This window comes from Neophocaena asiaeorientalis, unplaced genomic scaffold (assembly GCF_003031525.2).
Source record: "Neophocaena asiaeorientalis asiaeorientalis breed wild unplaced genomic scaffold, Neophocaena_asiaeorientalis_V1.1 scaffold629, whole genome shotgun sequence".
In the NCBI taxonomy this organism is placed as follows: Eukaryota; Metazoa; Chordata; class Mammalia; order Artiodactyla; family Phocoenidae; genus Neophocaena; species Neophocaena asiaeorientalis.
In genome coordinates, this window is record NW_020175468.1 from 4,083,512 (window position 1) to 4,098,299 (window position 14,788).

The following is a 14,788-nucleotide window of genomic DNA, read 5'->3' on the forward strand; positions in this document are numbered from 1 at the left end:
AACTTCCGAGACCCGTGAGATTCCCGCCTTAGCACCCCAGCCCTCGGAATCCCTCTGCCCATTCCCAGGCCCGCCGTCGGATCCCTGGGATCCATTCGATCCCCGACTCAGAGACTCCTGCTCTCCACCCCAAGATCTGGTGAATCCCTCGAGCTCCCTTCTTATATGGATCCTCTTCTTACAGCCACTGGATTCTTGGCCCCACCTGCTCCTTTTCCAATCCCTTCTTTCTCCAGGGAGCCTTTGGATCCTGGGCTCTTCTGATCCCTGTGACCCCGGCTTCCTAGATTTTCTTTTTTGATTTCTTGGAATCTCCCAATCGCTGGGCCGCCCAAACCATTAGATTTCTCCTTTCTGATCGTCTGTGATCCCTTAATCTCTGGGCGGGCGTCTGATCCACGAGATTCCTTTTCTCTAACTTCCCAGGGTCCCACCTCCTCGAGTTCCCTCAACCTGCCAGGATTCTCTTCTCGGATCCCCGGGATCCCCGCGCTCCTACCACCAGCTAACAAGATACCTCGGATCCAGGGAGCTGAGCCTCCCTGCTCAGGCTCCTGCAGCCGGATCCCGGGTGGGCGCCGGGCGGCGGGTCCCGGGCCTCGCCCTATGGCCGCCGCACCCTCCCATCCCGCCGGGCTCCCGGGCTCTCCCGGGCCGGGGTCTCCTCCGCCCTCTGGCAGCTTGGAACTGCAGGCTCCGCCACCGCTGCTGCCCCATGTCCCGGCGCCGGGCTCGGGAGTGTCCTTCCACATCCAGATCGGGCTGACCCGCGAGTTCGTGCTGTTGCCCGCCGCCTCCGAGCTGGCCCACGTGAAGCAGCTGGCTTGCTCCATCGTTGACCAGAAGGTGAGGGCACAGGGTTCCCCTCATCTAGCTTGAGGAGAGGTCTGGAAGAGTGGGGAGGTGCTGGCAGAGGCGATCTCCAGCCCAGTATATAAGGAAGAGGGAGAGAAGGGGGATAAGCCTTGGGCGACTGAGGGGTGGGGGTGGGGCATTGGCCCCCAGTTGCCTCCTCACCCCACCACTCCTTTGAGAGAGGCCTGGTCAGGGGTGGGGTGCCCCAGAGGCCTCCCCAAATTGCATGTCCCTGGATGTTGTTGTTTGCTGCAGACAGCATGGAGGAAGGGAGGGACGGGTGAGGTGTAGGAGCCGAGAGGAAGGGGCAGGTGGGAGCAGCAGATGTCGGGGGACCTCCCTGTCCAGGCCTATCCCCGGCCTCCCATTTGGTGGAAACAGTAGAAACTGAAGCCAGGCTGGCCGTGGCGATCAAGTGACATGTGTGGGTGCGGGTGCCCGCAGTAGCTGCCAGGGGCAAGTGAGGTCTCAGAGTCCAATCTCTGCCCTCCCCCAGGCTTGAGCGTGTGTGGAGGGGCAGGTGCGCCTCTTCACAGTCCAGAGGCTCTGAGGCGTCTGTCCCCTCTCCTGATCAGTGTCCCCCGCCAGCCCCCGGCTCTAATGCTAGTCTGTTAAAACGAATCTTCCCCAGTCCCACCCCACTCTTCGCTTTGGACACGAGGGTCACTGGGGTTGGGGCCTGGGGGAGCACGGCAAGGGGAAATCAGGTGGGACGCAATGCTGGGATTCTAGAATGTTAAAAGTTAGAATTAAAAAAAAAAATTGGAATAGTGGGCTACTCTACTGTTGGAATTTTGGACTGTAAAAGTGTTAAAATGTTAGAATTCTAAATTGTTGGAATATGCAACTGCTAGGTAACTGAACTCCTCTGATATTAAAGTGTTCAAACATTAGAACCCGAGGTTGTTGAAATACTAAAACATTAAAATGTTGGAATATTTGATTCCATCGTTGTTAGACTCCTAGAGCATAAAAATGTTAGAATTCTGGAATGCTGGGTCGCTGAAATCCTTTCATGCTAAGATATTCAAATATTAGAATCCTAGTTTGGCAGATTCCTAGAACTTTAAAATATTAGACTACTACTAATCTAGGTTATTAAAATTCTAAAACTTATCATGATAATTTGTTGGAATCTAGAATGTATAATCCTATAATGTGAGCATGCTGGAATCCCAAAATACCTAAATTGTAGAATCTTCTTAGATTCCTGGGAATGAATTCTTTGGGCTGCAGACAAAACATTAGGAACTGGGCCAACTCCCCCATTTTACAGAAGAGGAAACTGAAGCTTAGAGAAAGACCTCCAAGGCAGTCAGGACCCTGGCAGTCCTGGCCACCTGTGGACCCTCTCCCAGCAAAAAGAACAGATAGAGCTTCCTTTGCCACCTACCCCAAACCCCAAAACTAGCAGGCCCAGCTCGCACACTCAGCCTGCTCCTTGGGAAAACAGGCTGGGGAGAGGGCGTGATTGTCCCCTGGGTGAAGTTCTTTATCCGATGCTCAAGTCCTCAGCCTACCGCCCCCTCAGGCCTCACCGCAGTTTTATTTTCTGCCCCCCACCCCACCCCGTCCAGGTGTGGTAGGGCCCCTTTCCTTCCTTCCAGTGGCTCCACCTGGGCGGTTTCACTTTCTGTTCTACCAGGTTTCATTTCCTGCCCCGCCTCCCCAAGCTAGGGACCGGGACACCTGGGTCCTTGAGGCATTGGGTGGGGGACACCGTGCCAGTTTCCAACTCCCTTGAGCCCTAGCCTTTCCACACCCCCCTCCCCCCCAAACTAGGAGTCCTAAATCCCCTCCTTCCAGATCGCCCAGCCCCAGTGCTGGGCCTGGAGCCAGGTAACAGGGACAACAATAGTTCCAGGAAGGAAGCTGAGGGTGAGGGGGAGCGGGAGGTGGTAGGGAGATAGGGAAGGGGTGCTCACTCAGCCCTACCCCCCTCCATCTCCAGAAGATTCTAGGTGCCCACGCTCCCAGAGCCACTCTCTCAAACTCTGGCCAGCGCTCACTCCCAGCACACCTGGGGCCCTGGCACCCTGCCCGGCTCAGCTCGAGCTGGGCTTGGGAGGGAGCGGGCAGGAAGCGAGGGGCTGCGGGGTCTCTGAGTTTCCGGGGGAAACAGCCGGCCCTGCCCTGGGAGGGTTCCAGACCGCTGCTTTGAGCTTTTCCGTCACCACCTCCTTCTCCCGCTCCTCAGTTCCCCGAGTGTGGCTTCTATGGCCTTTACGACAAGATCCTGCTCTTCAAACATGACCCCACGTCGGCCAACCTCCTGCAGTTGGTGCGCTCTGCCGGAGACATCCAGGAGGGCGACCTGGTGGAGGTGGTACTGTCGGGTGAGAGGCCGAGGCAGGCCTAGGGGCGGAGCCTCGAGCGGGGGCGGGGCATCGGGAGGAGGGGGAGGGGAGGTGGGCCCAGAAACTTAGTTCTTAAAGTTAGGGACCAGCGGTTCTCAGCCTTGGCTGCAAATTAGAATCACTGCGGGAGCTTTTTACAAACCACCGCTACGGAATGGGTAGGTGTGGTGCCTGCACATTGTGGAATTCGCACCGCACTGAACATAAACCATCCCCGGCAACGTGGATGAATCTCACACCTAATGCTGAGGGACAGAAGCTAGACATCAGACTACATATCGTATCATTCCATTTACGAAGCACAAAGACAATTACGCTATTTTGTTAGAAGCCAAGAGAGTGGGTACCTTTTTGGCAGCTGGAGTTGGGTGGGGGGGCACAATGGTTTAAACTTCCATTTATCCATCAGGATGCTGTTGACATGGGCGTGTACAGTTTGACAATTCATTGAGCTGTGCATTTCTGATATGTCCTTTCCTAGACCTACGTTACACTTTGATGTAAAGTTAAAAATGTTTTGCTGCCTGTGCCTCCTCCCAATGAAATGCTAAATTAAATCAGACTCTGCAGCGTGAGATGAAACCCGGATACCTGTATTTTCAGCCAAAATCTAGTCCACCCGCTGGCCATTCCCATTTGATGGGTGGGCAAGCTCTCAGCACTTAGAGGACTCTTTAGCCCTTGGTTCCTTCAGGAGGGTAGGGTAGGGGGGTAGGAGGTAACTTACTCATGGCTGTATGTCCTCTCCTGCCCCCCACCCCCACCCGGAGTACTGCAATGCTCCGTAAAATTTGTTGGATGGATGGATGGATGACAATTAGAAGTTTGGATTAACGGGACTTCCCTGGTGGCGCAGTGGTTAACAATCCTCCTGCCAATGCAGGGGACACTGGTTCGATCCCTGGTCCGGGAAGATCCCACATGCCGCAGAGCAACTAAGCCCGTGCACCACAGCTACTGAGCCTGCCCTCTAGAGCCCGTGAGCCATAACTACTGAGCCCACGTGCTGCAACTACTGAAACCTGGGTGCCTAGAGCCCGTGCTCCACAACAAGGAAACCACCGCAATGAGAAGCCCGCGCACCGCAACAAAGAGTAGCCCCCTCTTGCCTCAACTAGAGGAAGCCCACGTGCAGCAACGAAGGCCCAACGCAGCCAAAAAATAAATTATAAATAAATAAAGAGCATAAATCATTAAAAAAAGGAGAAGTTTGGATTTATGTCCCTCATATAGGCTTGCCACCCTTGGATTTTTATCTTCATCCTGGTCTCTCCCCAAATCCAAGTCTTGTTTGTGCAGCTGTCTCCCTGACGCTTTTACTCGGCAGCTCCAGGCCTCTCAGATACAGCCTGTCCAAGACAGAAATCTTGATTTCGCCCTTCTAAACCTGCTCTTCCCACAGTATTCTCCAGCTTGGTGAAGGGTATCACCATTCACCCAGGTGCTCATGCCCCAAACTTTGGGCCATCCCTGGCTCCTCTTTTTCTCTCACCCCTTCACTTGGTCCATCCTCAAACCTACTGGTCTCACCCATCCTGAATCTATTTCTTGCCTCCCTCCACTGATCCAAGCCGCCATCACCTCCTGCCTAGACTATTGCAGTAGCACCTAAGTCAGCTCATGACACTCCACTGCTCAGAATCCTCCCCTTACTCTGCATTACCCTCAGAACAAAATGCAAACTCCTCAACGTGGCCTCAAGGCTGTCCATGACCTGGGCCCTGCCAATTCCCGAAATTCATCTCTTAACACTGTCCTTCTTACTTCCTTTGTTCCAACCATCTTGTCTGCCCTCTGTCCCTTGAAGAAATCAAGCTCCCTCCCACCTCAGGGCCTTTGCTCTTGCTGTCCTTCTCCCCCACCCCCGACCCTGTCCTGTCTTCTCATAGCTAGCACCTTCTTGTTATTTGGATCTCAGCTTAAATGCCATTTCCTCATTGTCAGAAATATCCGTGTTTGTTTGTTGTTTTATGTATCTTTTTCCTCTCCTCAAAAGAATGTCAGATCTCTGAGAGTGGTGAAACTCTCTTGTTCAGAGCTTTATCCTGCGTGTGTAAACAGTGCTTGGCACATAGGACAGAGTCCCCTCACCATTGCATAATACTAAGAAAAATAGCTTAATATTAGACAGAAATTGGGGGGGATGGGGGTGGGGAGAGGAACAAGATTTAGTCCAAAAATGAAACTTTAAAATAATAGCTAACATTTATTGAGCATTTTCTCTGAGCCAGGTACTGTTTTAAGAGCTTTCCGGGAATTCCCTGATGGTTCAGTGGTTAAGACTCCGTGCTCTCACTGCTGAGGGCCCCGTTTCGATCCCTGGTCGGGGAACTAAAATCCCATAAGCCGCGTCGCGTGGCCAAAAAAAAAAAAAGCTTTCCATATATTCATTTAACCCATAAAAAAGAACCATAGGGACTTCCCTGATGGTGCAGTGGTTAAGAATCCGCTTGCCAAAGCAGGGGACACGGGTTCGAGCCCTGGTCCGGGAAGATCCCACATGCTGCAGAGCAACTGAGCCCTCGAGCCACAACTGTTGAGCCCGCGGGCCTAAAGCCCGTCCTCCGCAAAAAGAGAAGTCACTGCAATGAGAAGCCCGCGCACTGCAACGAAGAGTAGCCCCCGCTCGCCGCAACTAGAGAAAGCCCGCGTGCAGCAATGAAGACCCAACTCAGCCAAAAATTAAAATAAATTAATTAGTTTTCAAAAATAGAAATAAAAATAGTGTAAGCGGAACATTCATCAAAATAAATTTAAAAAAAAGAACTATAAGGCGATACTATTATGATACTGGGCGTGTTCTTCCCTAGACACCTGCATGGTCCAGACCCTTACCTTTTTCAGGTCTTTTGTCTTTTTTTTTTTTTTTTTTTTGGCAGGCGGATTCTTAACCACTGTGCCACCAGAGAAGCCCTATCTGTGTTTTTTTAATTAAAAATTTTTTAATTGTGATAAAATATATGCAACATAAAATTACCATCTTAACCATATTCAAAGTCTAGTGTTCAGTAGAGTTAATTACATTCACAATGTTGTGTAACCGACCTCCAGAACTGTTTTCATCTTGCAAAACTGGAAATCTGTGCCCATTAAACAATTCCCCATTCCCCCTCCCCGGTCCCTGGCATAGGCACATAGGTGTTTTGGCCAATGGTGGAGCTGGGATTTGAACCCAGGTCGAATGAAATGTAGGATGCGAGTAAATGATTGAAGGAAAGATCAAACATTGCAGTTGAGAGGGCTGTGTGAAACCTGGGAATGCGGAGGGTGAAATGGCCACCGCTGGTCCCGACTCAACCATCCGCCCCTCCCTGCTGCCTGCAGCTTCGGCCACCTTCGAGGACTTCCAGATCCGCCCGCACGCCCTCACGGTGCACTCCTACCGAGCGCCTGCCTTCTGCGACCACTGCGGAGAGATGCTCTTCGGCCTAGTGCGCCAGGGCCTCAAGTGTGAAGGTGAGAGGCGGAGGGGCTGGAGGCGGGGCCAGGAGGTAGGGTGTGGGCGTGAGGGCGGGGCCGGGATGGAGCTCAGGGCCAGGAGGTGGGGCCTAAGAGGTGGGGTTCGGAGGGAGAGGTGAGCGCCCAGAGGCAGGGCTTGGGGGAGGAACTGGAGGTGGGAGCAGGAGGCGGAGCTTGGGTGGAGGGCGGGGTCTGGGTGGGGCTCCATTTGGGGGTGGGGACTGGGAGGTGGAGCTCCGAGGGAGTGGTAAGGGGCAGAGCTTTGGGGGAGAACAGGGGTGATGGGGAAGAGGGCGGAGCCTATATCAGTCAGGGATCAACAGGAGAAACGGAGCCTGTAGGGAGGCATATGTTAAGGGATTTTTGGAAGGAATTGGCTTACAGGATTGTGGGCGCTGGCCACTCTGAAATCCGCAGGGCGGGTCGTCAGGGAGAACAGGCAGGAGATGAAGCTGCTCTCCAGCTCGGAAATCTCAGCTCGGCTCTTTAAGCCTTTCAACTGACTGAAACAGGCCCACCCAGATTAACTAGGATGATCTCAGTCACTTAAAGTCAACTGATTGTGGACTTGAATCACATCTCCAGATACCTTCGCAGCAACACGCAGATTATCGTTTGAATAACTGGGGATAAAGCTGACTATCAGAGTCCACCTGTTGGCGACTCGGCACTTCCGTCTGCTAGGGCTGTCCTAACAAAAGATCACGGGCTGGGTGGCGTAAACAAGATCTGGGTTCTGACAAGATATGGTTCCTGGTGAGGGCTCTCTTCCTAGCTTGCAGATGGCCACCATCTCCTCCTGTGCTCACATAGCACGTGGAGAGAGAGCGATTTTTCATGTCTCCTCCGTTTATAAGGACCCCAATCCCACCGATCAGGGCCCCATCCTTATGGCCTCAGTTAACCTTAATTACCTCCTTATAGGCCCCATCTCCAAATACAGTCACATTGAAGATTAGGGCTTCAACATATGAATTTGGGGAGAACACAAACATTCAGTCTATAACAGGCACCCAAACACGTCTCCCTAAATCATACTTAAAATAAATAAAGGAACACAGTGTGTTCCTTTGAGACAGGATGTCTCAAGGTTAAGCCCAAGTGTCAGGATCCACAGGTTCACTGTTCCCGTCTTTGATGCTTCTGAGGGGGAATGCTGAGAGCACGCCTGCCCTGCAGAGGAAGGCCGCACACCCGCCTTGGCTCTGCTCTACACACAGCAGATGAAGACCATCCATTATATGATGACGACCTGCATCTCCATTGTTGTTCAGTGTGCTCCACTGTTAGAGGCGTATTCTCAGATGTTCCGTTGCCTAAGGATCTCCAGCTTTGTGGCTATCATGCTCCTATAGAAATCCGGAGTCCCTGATACCTTGTGTTCCAGATGACCCACAGCATCGACTAGGATTGTTATCATGCAGCCCTAAATATACTTGTGGAGGACTTCCCTGGTGGTCCAGTGGTTAAAACTTTGTGCTTCCACTGCAGGGGGTGCGGGTTCAATCCCTGGTCAGGGAACTAAGACCCCCACATGCCTCACGGCACGGAAAAAAAAAAAAAGTTAAATATACTTGGGGCGTTGTTTAAGGACTCTAGGGATAATAGCTGTATCAGGCCTGCAAAACACCAATTTACTGCATTCAAAGCTGCTGTCAATATTGCCATCGTCCACATGCCATATCCAACTCTTGAAGTCTTGGTTCATGTAACTGTTGTCATGGAGCAACCCTGGTATCACCAAGTTCTAATGGCCATTCTCCGAATGGACTTCATCGGCCCAGCATCACAGATGATGGTCCAAGTTCATAGGGTTCCAATACTTTATGCCTGTACTTTATGCCATGGACGCCTTCCTACGGGAGTTTGATTCTACCTTGATACTCATAACAGGAACCATAGATGAGATTCTGGAATTCTGTGAAGCGTGTGAGTGATTAAAGGCCAAAACCGGGATATGGTTCCTGTGTGCAACTTGCCACCCTGAAACTCTCCTCGTAGCACCAACAGCAGTCCCCAAGCTTGCCTCCACAGCATGACATGCATTTGAGACAGTGCCTCTGATGAGGAATTGCCGTGCAGGAAAGGCTATGAGAGGCTGGCTGCCAGAAGACAATCTTCATAAAATGTCCGAAGGAAGCTTCCAAAGGCTGGAGGAACATTCTTTACTCCAGAAAGAGATCCTGGAATCACCAGAGATGTATGGAGAAGCGTTCAGGAAGTCCAGTAGGAAATGACAAGCTGAGCCTGACTCTTTCGTGGTCAAGGATTAAAAATAGAAAAGAAAAGAAAGAACAAAGTCACACTTCCACATGATATGATACAACCATCCCGAGTACAACTGAAAAATGCTCTCTTTCCCCATAAGACGACGTCCTTGTGTGATATTCCGTCTTCTCCTTTGATATCCCGTAACAAATATCACGGTATAAAGTTAATTATTATTAATATCTTATGTTAGATGATAAGGGGGTAGAAGAGGGAAGAAAACAAAAATATTTGGTGTAGGCACATATTCATAACAAAGTGAGGAAGAAATACTATGACTGTCCTCACGGCTGCAACTGGTCACGTGGCTGTGGCTTCCTTCTCTTCCTTCTCCACTGCCTGGTCCATATTCCCTTTGCCCTCAGCCAGCACCTCACCTGCTCATGGTATTTTGTCTGTTGGGGTGGCCCAAAACTTTATTCCTGTTTTTTTTTTTTTTTTTTGCCTCACCGAGTGGCTTGTGGGATCTCAATTCCCCGACCAGAGATTACTGAACCCGCGCCCTAGGCAGTGAAAGCGCGGAGTCTTAACCACTGGACCGTCAGGGAGTTCCCCAAACCTTTATTCCTGAAGGCTCTCAGCCATTAGCAGTTCTGCCTGAATTGGGTTTTGTAGTTTTCCGCTGACGTTAATTACACTAGGAAGAGGCATCCTGAGGGACCTGCTGTGTTCCAGATCCTCAGAAAAGGAGAAGGTGGCGAAGAGGGGGGAGGGGCGCGTGGTGGTGGGAGCTGAGCTTTAGTGCCCAGGTCAGGTGGAGGCTATGTCTCTGACCGTCGGGCGCCCCACACAGGCTGCGGACTGAACTACCACAAACGCTGCGCCTTCAGCATCCCCAACAACTGCAGTGGGGCCCGCAAGCGACGCCTATCGTCCACGTCTCTGGCCAGTGGCCATTCGGTGCGCCTCGGCACCTCTGAGTCCCTGCTCAGCATGGCTGATGAGCTGGTGAGCAGCTGGGGGAGTGGGGAGGGGTGGGGAGGGGTGGTGGTTGGGGGTTGATGAGGTCCAGGCGCAGGGACGATGCGCTGAGGTGTCCCTTTCCACCTTGTCATCTGATAGAGCCGTAGCACCACCGAGCTCATCCCTCGCCGCCCCCCGTCCTCGTCCTCCTCATCTTCTGTCTCATCCTACACCGGTCGCCCGATCGAGCTGGACAAGATGCTGCTGTCCAAGGTCAAGGTGCCACACACCTTCCTCATCCACAGCTATACGCGGCCCACCGTCTGCCAGGCTTGCAAGAAACTGCTCAAGGGCCTCTTTCGCCAGGGCCTGCAGTGCAAAGGTCAGCGGGGGCCCCCCACGTTGGGGGGTGGCGAGGGACAGAGTCAGAACACCCCCCATCACACAGACACACTTAGGATCTCAGCTGGGCTTGTGGCAGGAAACAAAAATCTCTGTTCTTATCCTTAGAAGCACAGAACACCCCCCATCACACAGACACACTTAGGATCTCAGCTGGGCTTGTGGCAGGAAACAAAAATCTCTGTTCTTATCCTTAGAAGCACAGGGCCTTGGAAAGGGAGTGCCCTGAATCCTGAAGTTCTAGAACCTTTGGAATTCTGGAATCCTAGAACCTCAGTCATTAGAAACTTGGAATCCTAGCACCTAAGAAATCTAGATTCATATGATACTTAGCATGGAATTCTAAAACCTTAGAACTTGAGAATTCTTGAATCAGAGAACCTTAGAAACATAAGTTTCAAGAATTCTAGATCATAGGATTCAGCAAAAAGAATCATAGAACTTTAGATTCATAAATATTAGAACTATCAAATTATAGATTCTCAGAATGTTAGAACATTAAAACCATAGGAATTGAGAAGAATAGAAACCTAGAAGCAAAACATTTGAGTCTTAGAAGTCTAGAATCATATAGCCTTGGAACCATCAAATTCTGGAGTCCTAGAAATCTAAGATCCTAGAACTTTGAACGATCAAATTCTGAAATACCAGACGTCTAGATCCATAAAAAGGTTAGAGCCATCCAATTCTAGAATTCATCAGAACAATCAAATTCTAGAATCTTAGATGTCTACAGCTAAAGAACCATAGAAACATTAAGTTCTAGATTCCTGGGTGTACAGAACCCAAGAACTTTGGAACTATCAGATTCTACAGGCTTAGAAGTCTAGAATCATAGAACTGTAGAGTCACCGAATTCTAGAGTTTAGATACATAAAACCTTAAAACCTCAGACATCAAAGCATCTTAGCAGTCTAGAACTGTAGAACTGTAGAAGCACAGATGTGTAGAGTTCTAGAAACTTGGACATCAAACTCTGCAGTCTTAGAAATCTAGAATCATAGGACCTTAGCAAAATAAGTTTTCATAGAATTCCAGGATCTTTGATGTATAGCAGCCCAGAACCTCGGAGCCTTCAAACTTCTCAACCAAACAATGGTTCTCAACCAAGGACAGTTTTGCCCAAGGGGGGATGTTTGGCAATGTCTGGAAACATTTTTGTTTGTCATATGGGGCCAGTGCTACTGGCATCAGATGGGTAGAGATCAGGGATGCTGCTAAAAATCCTATGATGTTCAGAACAACCTGCCACAACAAGGAATTTTCCAGCCCAAAATGTTCATAGTGCCAAAGGTTGAGAAACCCCGCCCTCAAAAGCCTGAAGTCTAGAATCATAGAATGTTACATGCGATTACACTCTATAATTGTAGAAATCTAGGGTGACGGATATCTACACTGTTAGAACTTTAGACCCTTAGAGTGCTAGGGCTATCAAGCCACGGACACTTCATCTGGCCCTCTTCTATTTAATCAAGCCTCTCCATAGTTGGGGACTGTGGCTTAAAGGAGGGATGACCAGGGAAGGGTCATTTAGCTTTCCTGCCCCAAAAAGCAATAGCAAACTCTTTTGAGACTGGGGGCTAGGGGTCAAGGGTCAACCCTTAGAGGTGACCTCTCTTCCCCCTCCCACCCGACCCCATGTTCCCTGTCCTCCTGCCAGATTGCAAGTTCAACTGTCACAAACGCTGCGCCACCCGAGTCCCTAATGACTGTTTGGGGGAGGCACTCATCAACGGAGGTAAGAGGCTGGGGGCTGAGCGGGAAAGGGCAGCAGGACTGTGTGGAGGTCCCTCTGATGCCCCTGTCCTCCCAGATGTGTCGATGGAGGAGGCCACTGATTTCAGCGAGGCTGACAAGAGCTCCCTCATGGATGAGTCAGATGACTCGGGTTTCGTCCCGGGCTCCCACTCAGAAAATGCTCTCCATGCCAGCGAGGAGGAGGAAGGCGAGGGAGGCAAGGCCCAGAGGTACCCGGGGCCCTCTCCAGCGAAGGCCGTTCTCCGTCCCTGCAATGGGTTGACATCACTCCATTCTTATAAATTTCCCAGGTTCCTGAGGCGAACTTTTTCAAGCATCCGAACTTTATTTTTTTAACCTAACCTTTTTTCCTGATTTACATTTTTAACAAGTTTTAATGGAAGCCTATTTTAACTTAAATTGTTTTTCTTTTATTGGAACTGGTAATACAGTCACTCAAAACATATACAGTCAACCCCTCCCACTTCCCTGCCTCTCAGCTGCCCAGCCCCTCTGCCCAGAGGATGCCACTGGGATTAGGTTCTGGTGGGTCCTTCCAGAAACAGTCCATATGGCAAAGTGACAGTACAAAGAGTGAGTGAGAATATGGACTCTGGAACCAGACTGCTGTATGGCCTTAGGCAAGAGATTAACCTCTCTGGGCCTCAGTTTTCTCATCAGTAAAATGGGGATAAAGTAGTACCTACCGTATAGGGTTGTTGCGAGAATGAAATGAATTAATGTAAATCAAGTATGTAAAACAGTACCTGGTATACAGTGTTAGTTTAACTCTTATCCCAGAGCCCTAAATCTTAAAAAGGAAGGGAAAATATCCATTTTCTTTCAACCATTTTGGCCTTGGATTGATTTGTATGGCCTTAAACAAGTCCCTTCTCCTTTTGGTGCCTCAGTCTTCCCATCTGTAAAATGGGGAAAGGAAAATATCCCCAACGAACTGACAAGCAGTGGCTTTCTTCTGGCATGGAAGCTCTGAAAAATAATAACTTTTACTTAATTACACATTTCAAGTTAGAAATGGAATTAATCTTCAGCTTCACTAGAATGTGAGTTCAAGTGCTCGAGGGCAAGGATATTTATCCGCCTCCCAAGTGCCTAGGACAAGGCCTGGCTTTCTCCATGGATGACTGTTTATTGAGGTGGCAGGAAAGCAGCAGGGCTAAAAGCACAGGGCACTGGAGGCTGAGAGATGGATCCCAGCTCCATCACTTAAACTGCTGGTCCTTTCTCTGCCTGCCTCAGTTTCCTCCTGGGGACTGGGGACGTGCCTTACAGATTGTGCAAATTCTATTTGATCATGCAGGGAAAGTGCTTGCCAGGTTATAAGTGCTCAGAAAATGGAAAAGGAGTTCTCCCTAGTATTTGAATCTTGAAACTCTAAAGTGGGAAGGGTGAGAGATGATCCATTTGGAGGTATGAGAAGAAAATATTTGCATTTCCATTTCTCTATTTTTAATCTCATCCTTTGAACCTTTTCACTTTTTTTTATATGTTTTAGAAAAAATATTTTTTAATTGAAGTATGGTTGATTTACAGTGTTGTGTTAGTTTCAAGTGTACAGCAAAGTGATTCAGTATATATATATATATATATATATATATACATAGAGAGAGAGAGAGAGAGAGAGAGAGAGAGAGAGAGAGAGAGAGAGAGAGAAATATATATATTGATTCAGTATATATATATATATATATATAGAGAGAGAGAGAGAGAGAGAGAGAGAGAGAGGGAATAATATATGTATTCTTTTTCAGATTCTTTTCCGTTATAGGTTATTATAAGATACTGATAACTGCTATCAAAAATAAAATTAAAAAGGAAATGAGAGGGGATAGAAAATGGGGACATGCTATCTTACTTAGGGTCGTTAAAGGGGTCCTCTGTGAGGAAATGTTGTAGCTTTAAAGAGGTCTGAGGGAGGGGAGGGAAGGAGTGGTGTGGAAGATATCTGGGGGAAGAGGCTACCAAGCAGAGGGAACAGCAAGTGCAAAGGCCCTGAGGTAGAATCAAGAATGTTGCAGGAGTAGCAAGGAACCTGGGATGGCCGAAGCAGGGAGAGTGATGGTAAGAGGAGGGGAAGTGAAGCCAGAGGGGGGACGGGTATTCAGGTCACAGTGATCACTGAGAGTTTCTTACTAGTGCCACCCAGCCCTAGCCACCTGGAACCTCAGAATCCCTTTCTCCCAGGTCTTTCCTGGGAGTGTTTAGTAACAGAATCATAGGCTATCAGAGTTGGACCTTGAAGGACTTGGGAGGGGAGGGCTGTTGGGAGCGGCAGCCTATTTCACAGATGAGGAAACCGAGTCTCAGAGAGGCAAAGAGAAGTGGCCAAGGCCTCTCAATTCCAGGTCTAGCGCAGGGATCAAGAGGATGTTGGTTCTGAAGTTGGGCAAGTCACTTAATTTCTCTCAGCCTTCATTTCCTCACTGTCATAATAGCACGTGCACAGATGAGAGAAATGAGGCACAGAGAGGTTGAGTCACTTGCCCAATGTCACACAGCTGGCTCCACAATCAATGGGCTCAGTACTAATTAGCACTTATTGGAGGCCCACTGTGTGCCAAGTACTATGCTAAACTCCTAAGAAAGGCTTCACTTCTCACAGCCACCCCTTTGGGTGGAGAAACTGAGGCACGAAGTGGTTAGGTAATTTGCCAGGCAGCCTGGCTTCGGAACGCAGCCTCTTAATGTGGGCCTCTCGAGTCCCCTTCCTCATTATGGGAAATCTGGAAACCACAAAGGAAAAAAGTGTGGCCAAAAAACCCCCTGGCTGCCCAGAGATGCACCCC

At 49.7% G+C, this 14,788-nt stretch overlaps 1 protein-coding gene across 1 annotated transcript in view; it reads left to right on the forward strand.

Annotated features, from left to right (window-relative positions):
- Positions 1–6: 6 nt before the first annotated feature.
- Positions 7–14,788, forward strand: part of PRKD2 (protein kinase D2) — a 29,946-nt gene continuing 15,164 nt past the window's right edge. The window contains 8 exon segments of the mRNA XM_024768247.1: positions 7–139; positions 427–846; positions 3,053–3,191; positions 6,537–6,668; positions 9,733–9,887; positions 10,002–10,224; positions 11,905–11,982; positions 12,058–12,236. Coding sequence (XP_024624015.1) covers positions 607–846; positions 3,053–3,191; positions 6,537–6,668; positions 9,733–9,887; positions 10,002–10,224; positions 11,905–11,982; positions 12,058–12,236 — 1,146 coding nt within the window. The 5' untranslated portion in view covers positions 7–139; positions 427–606.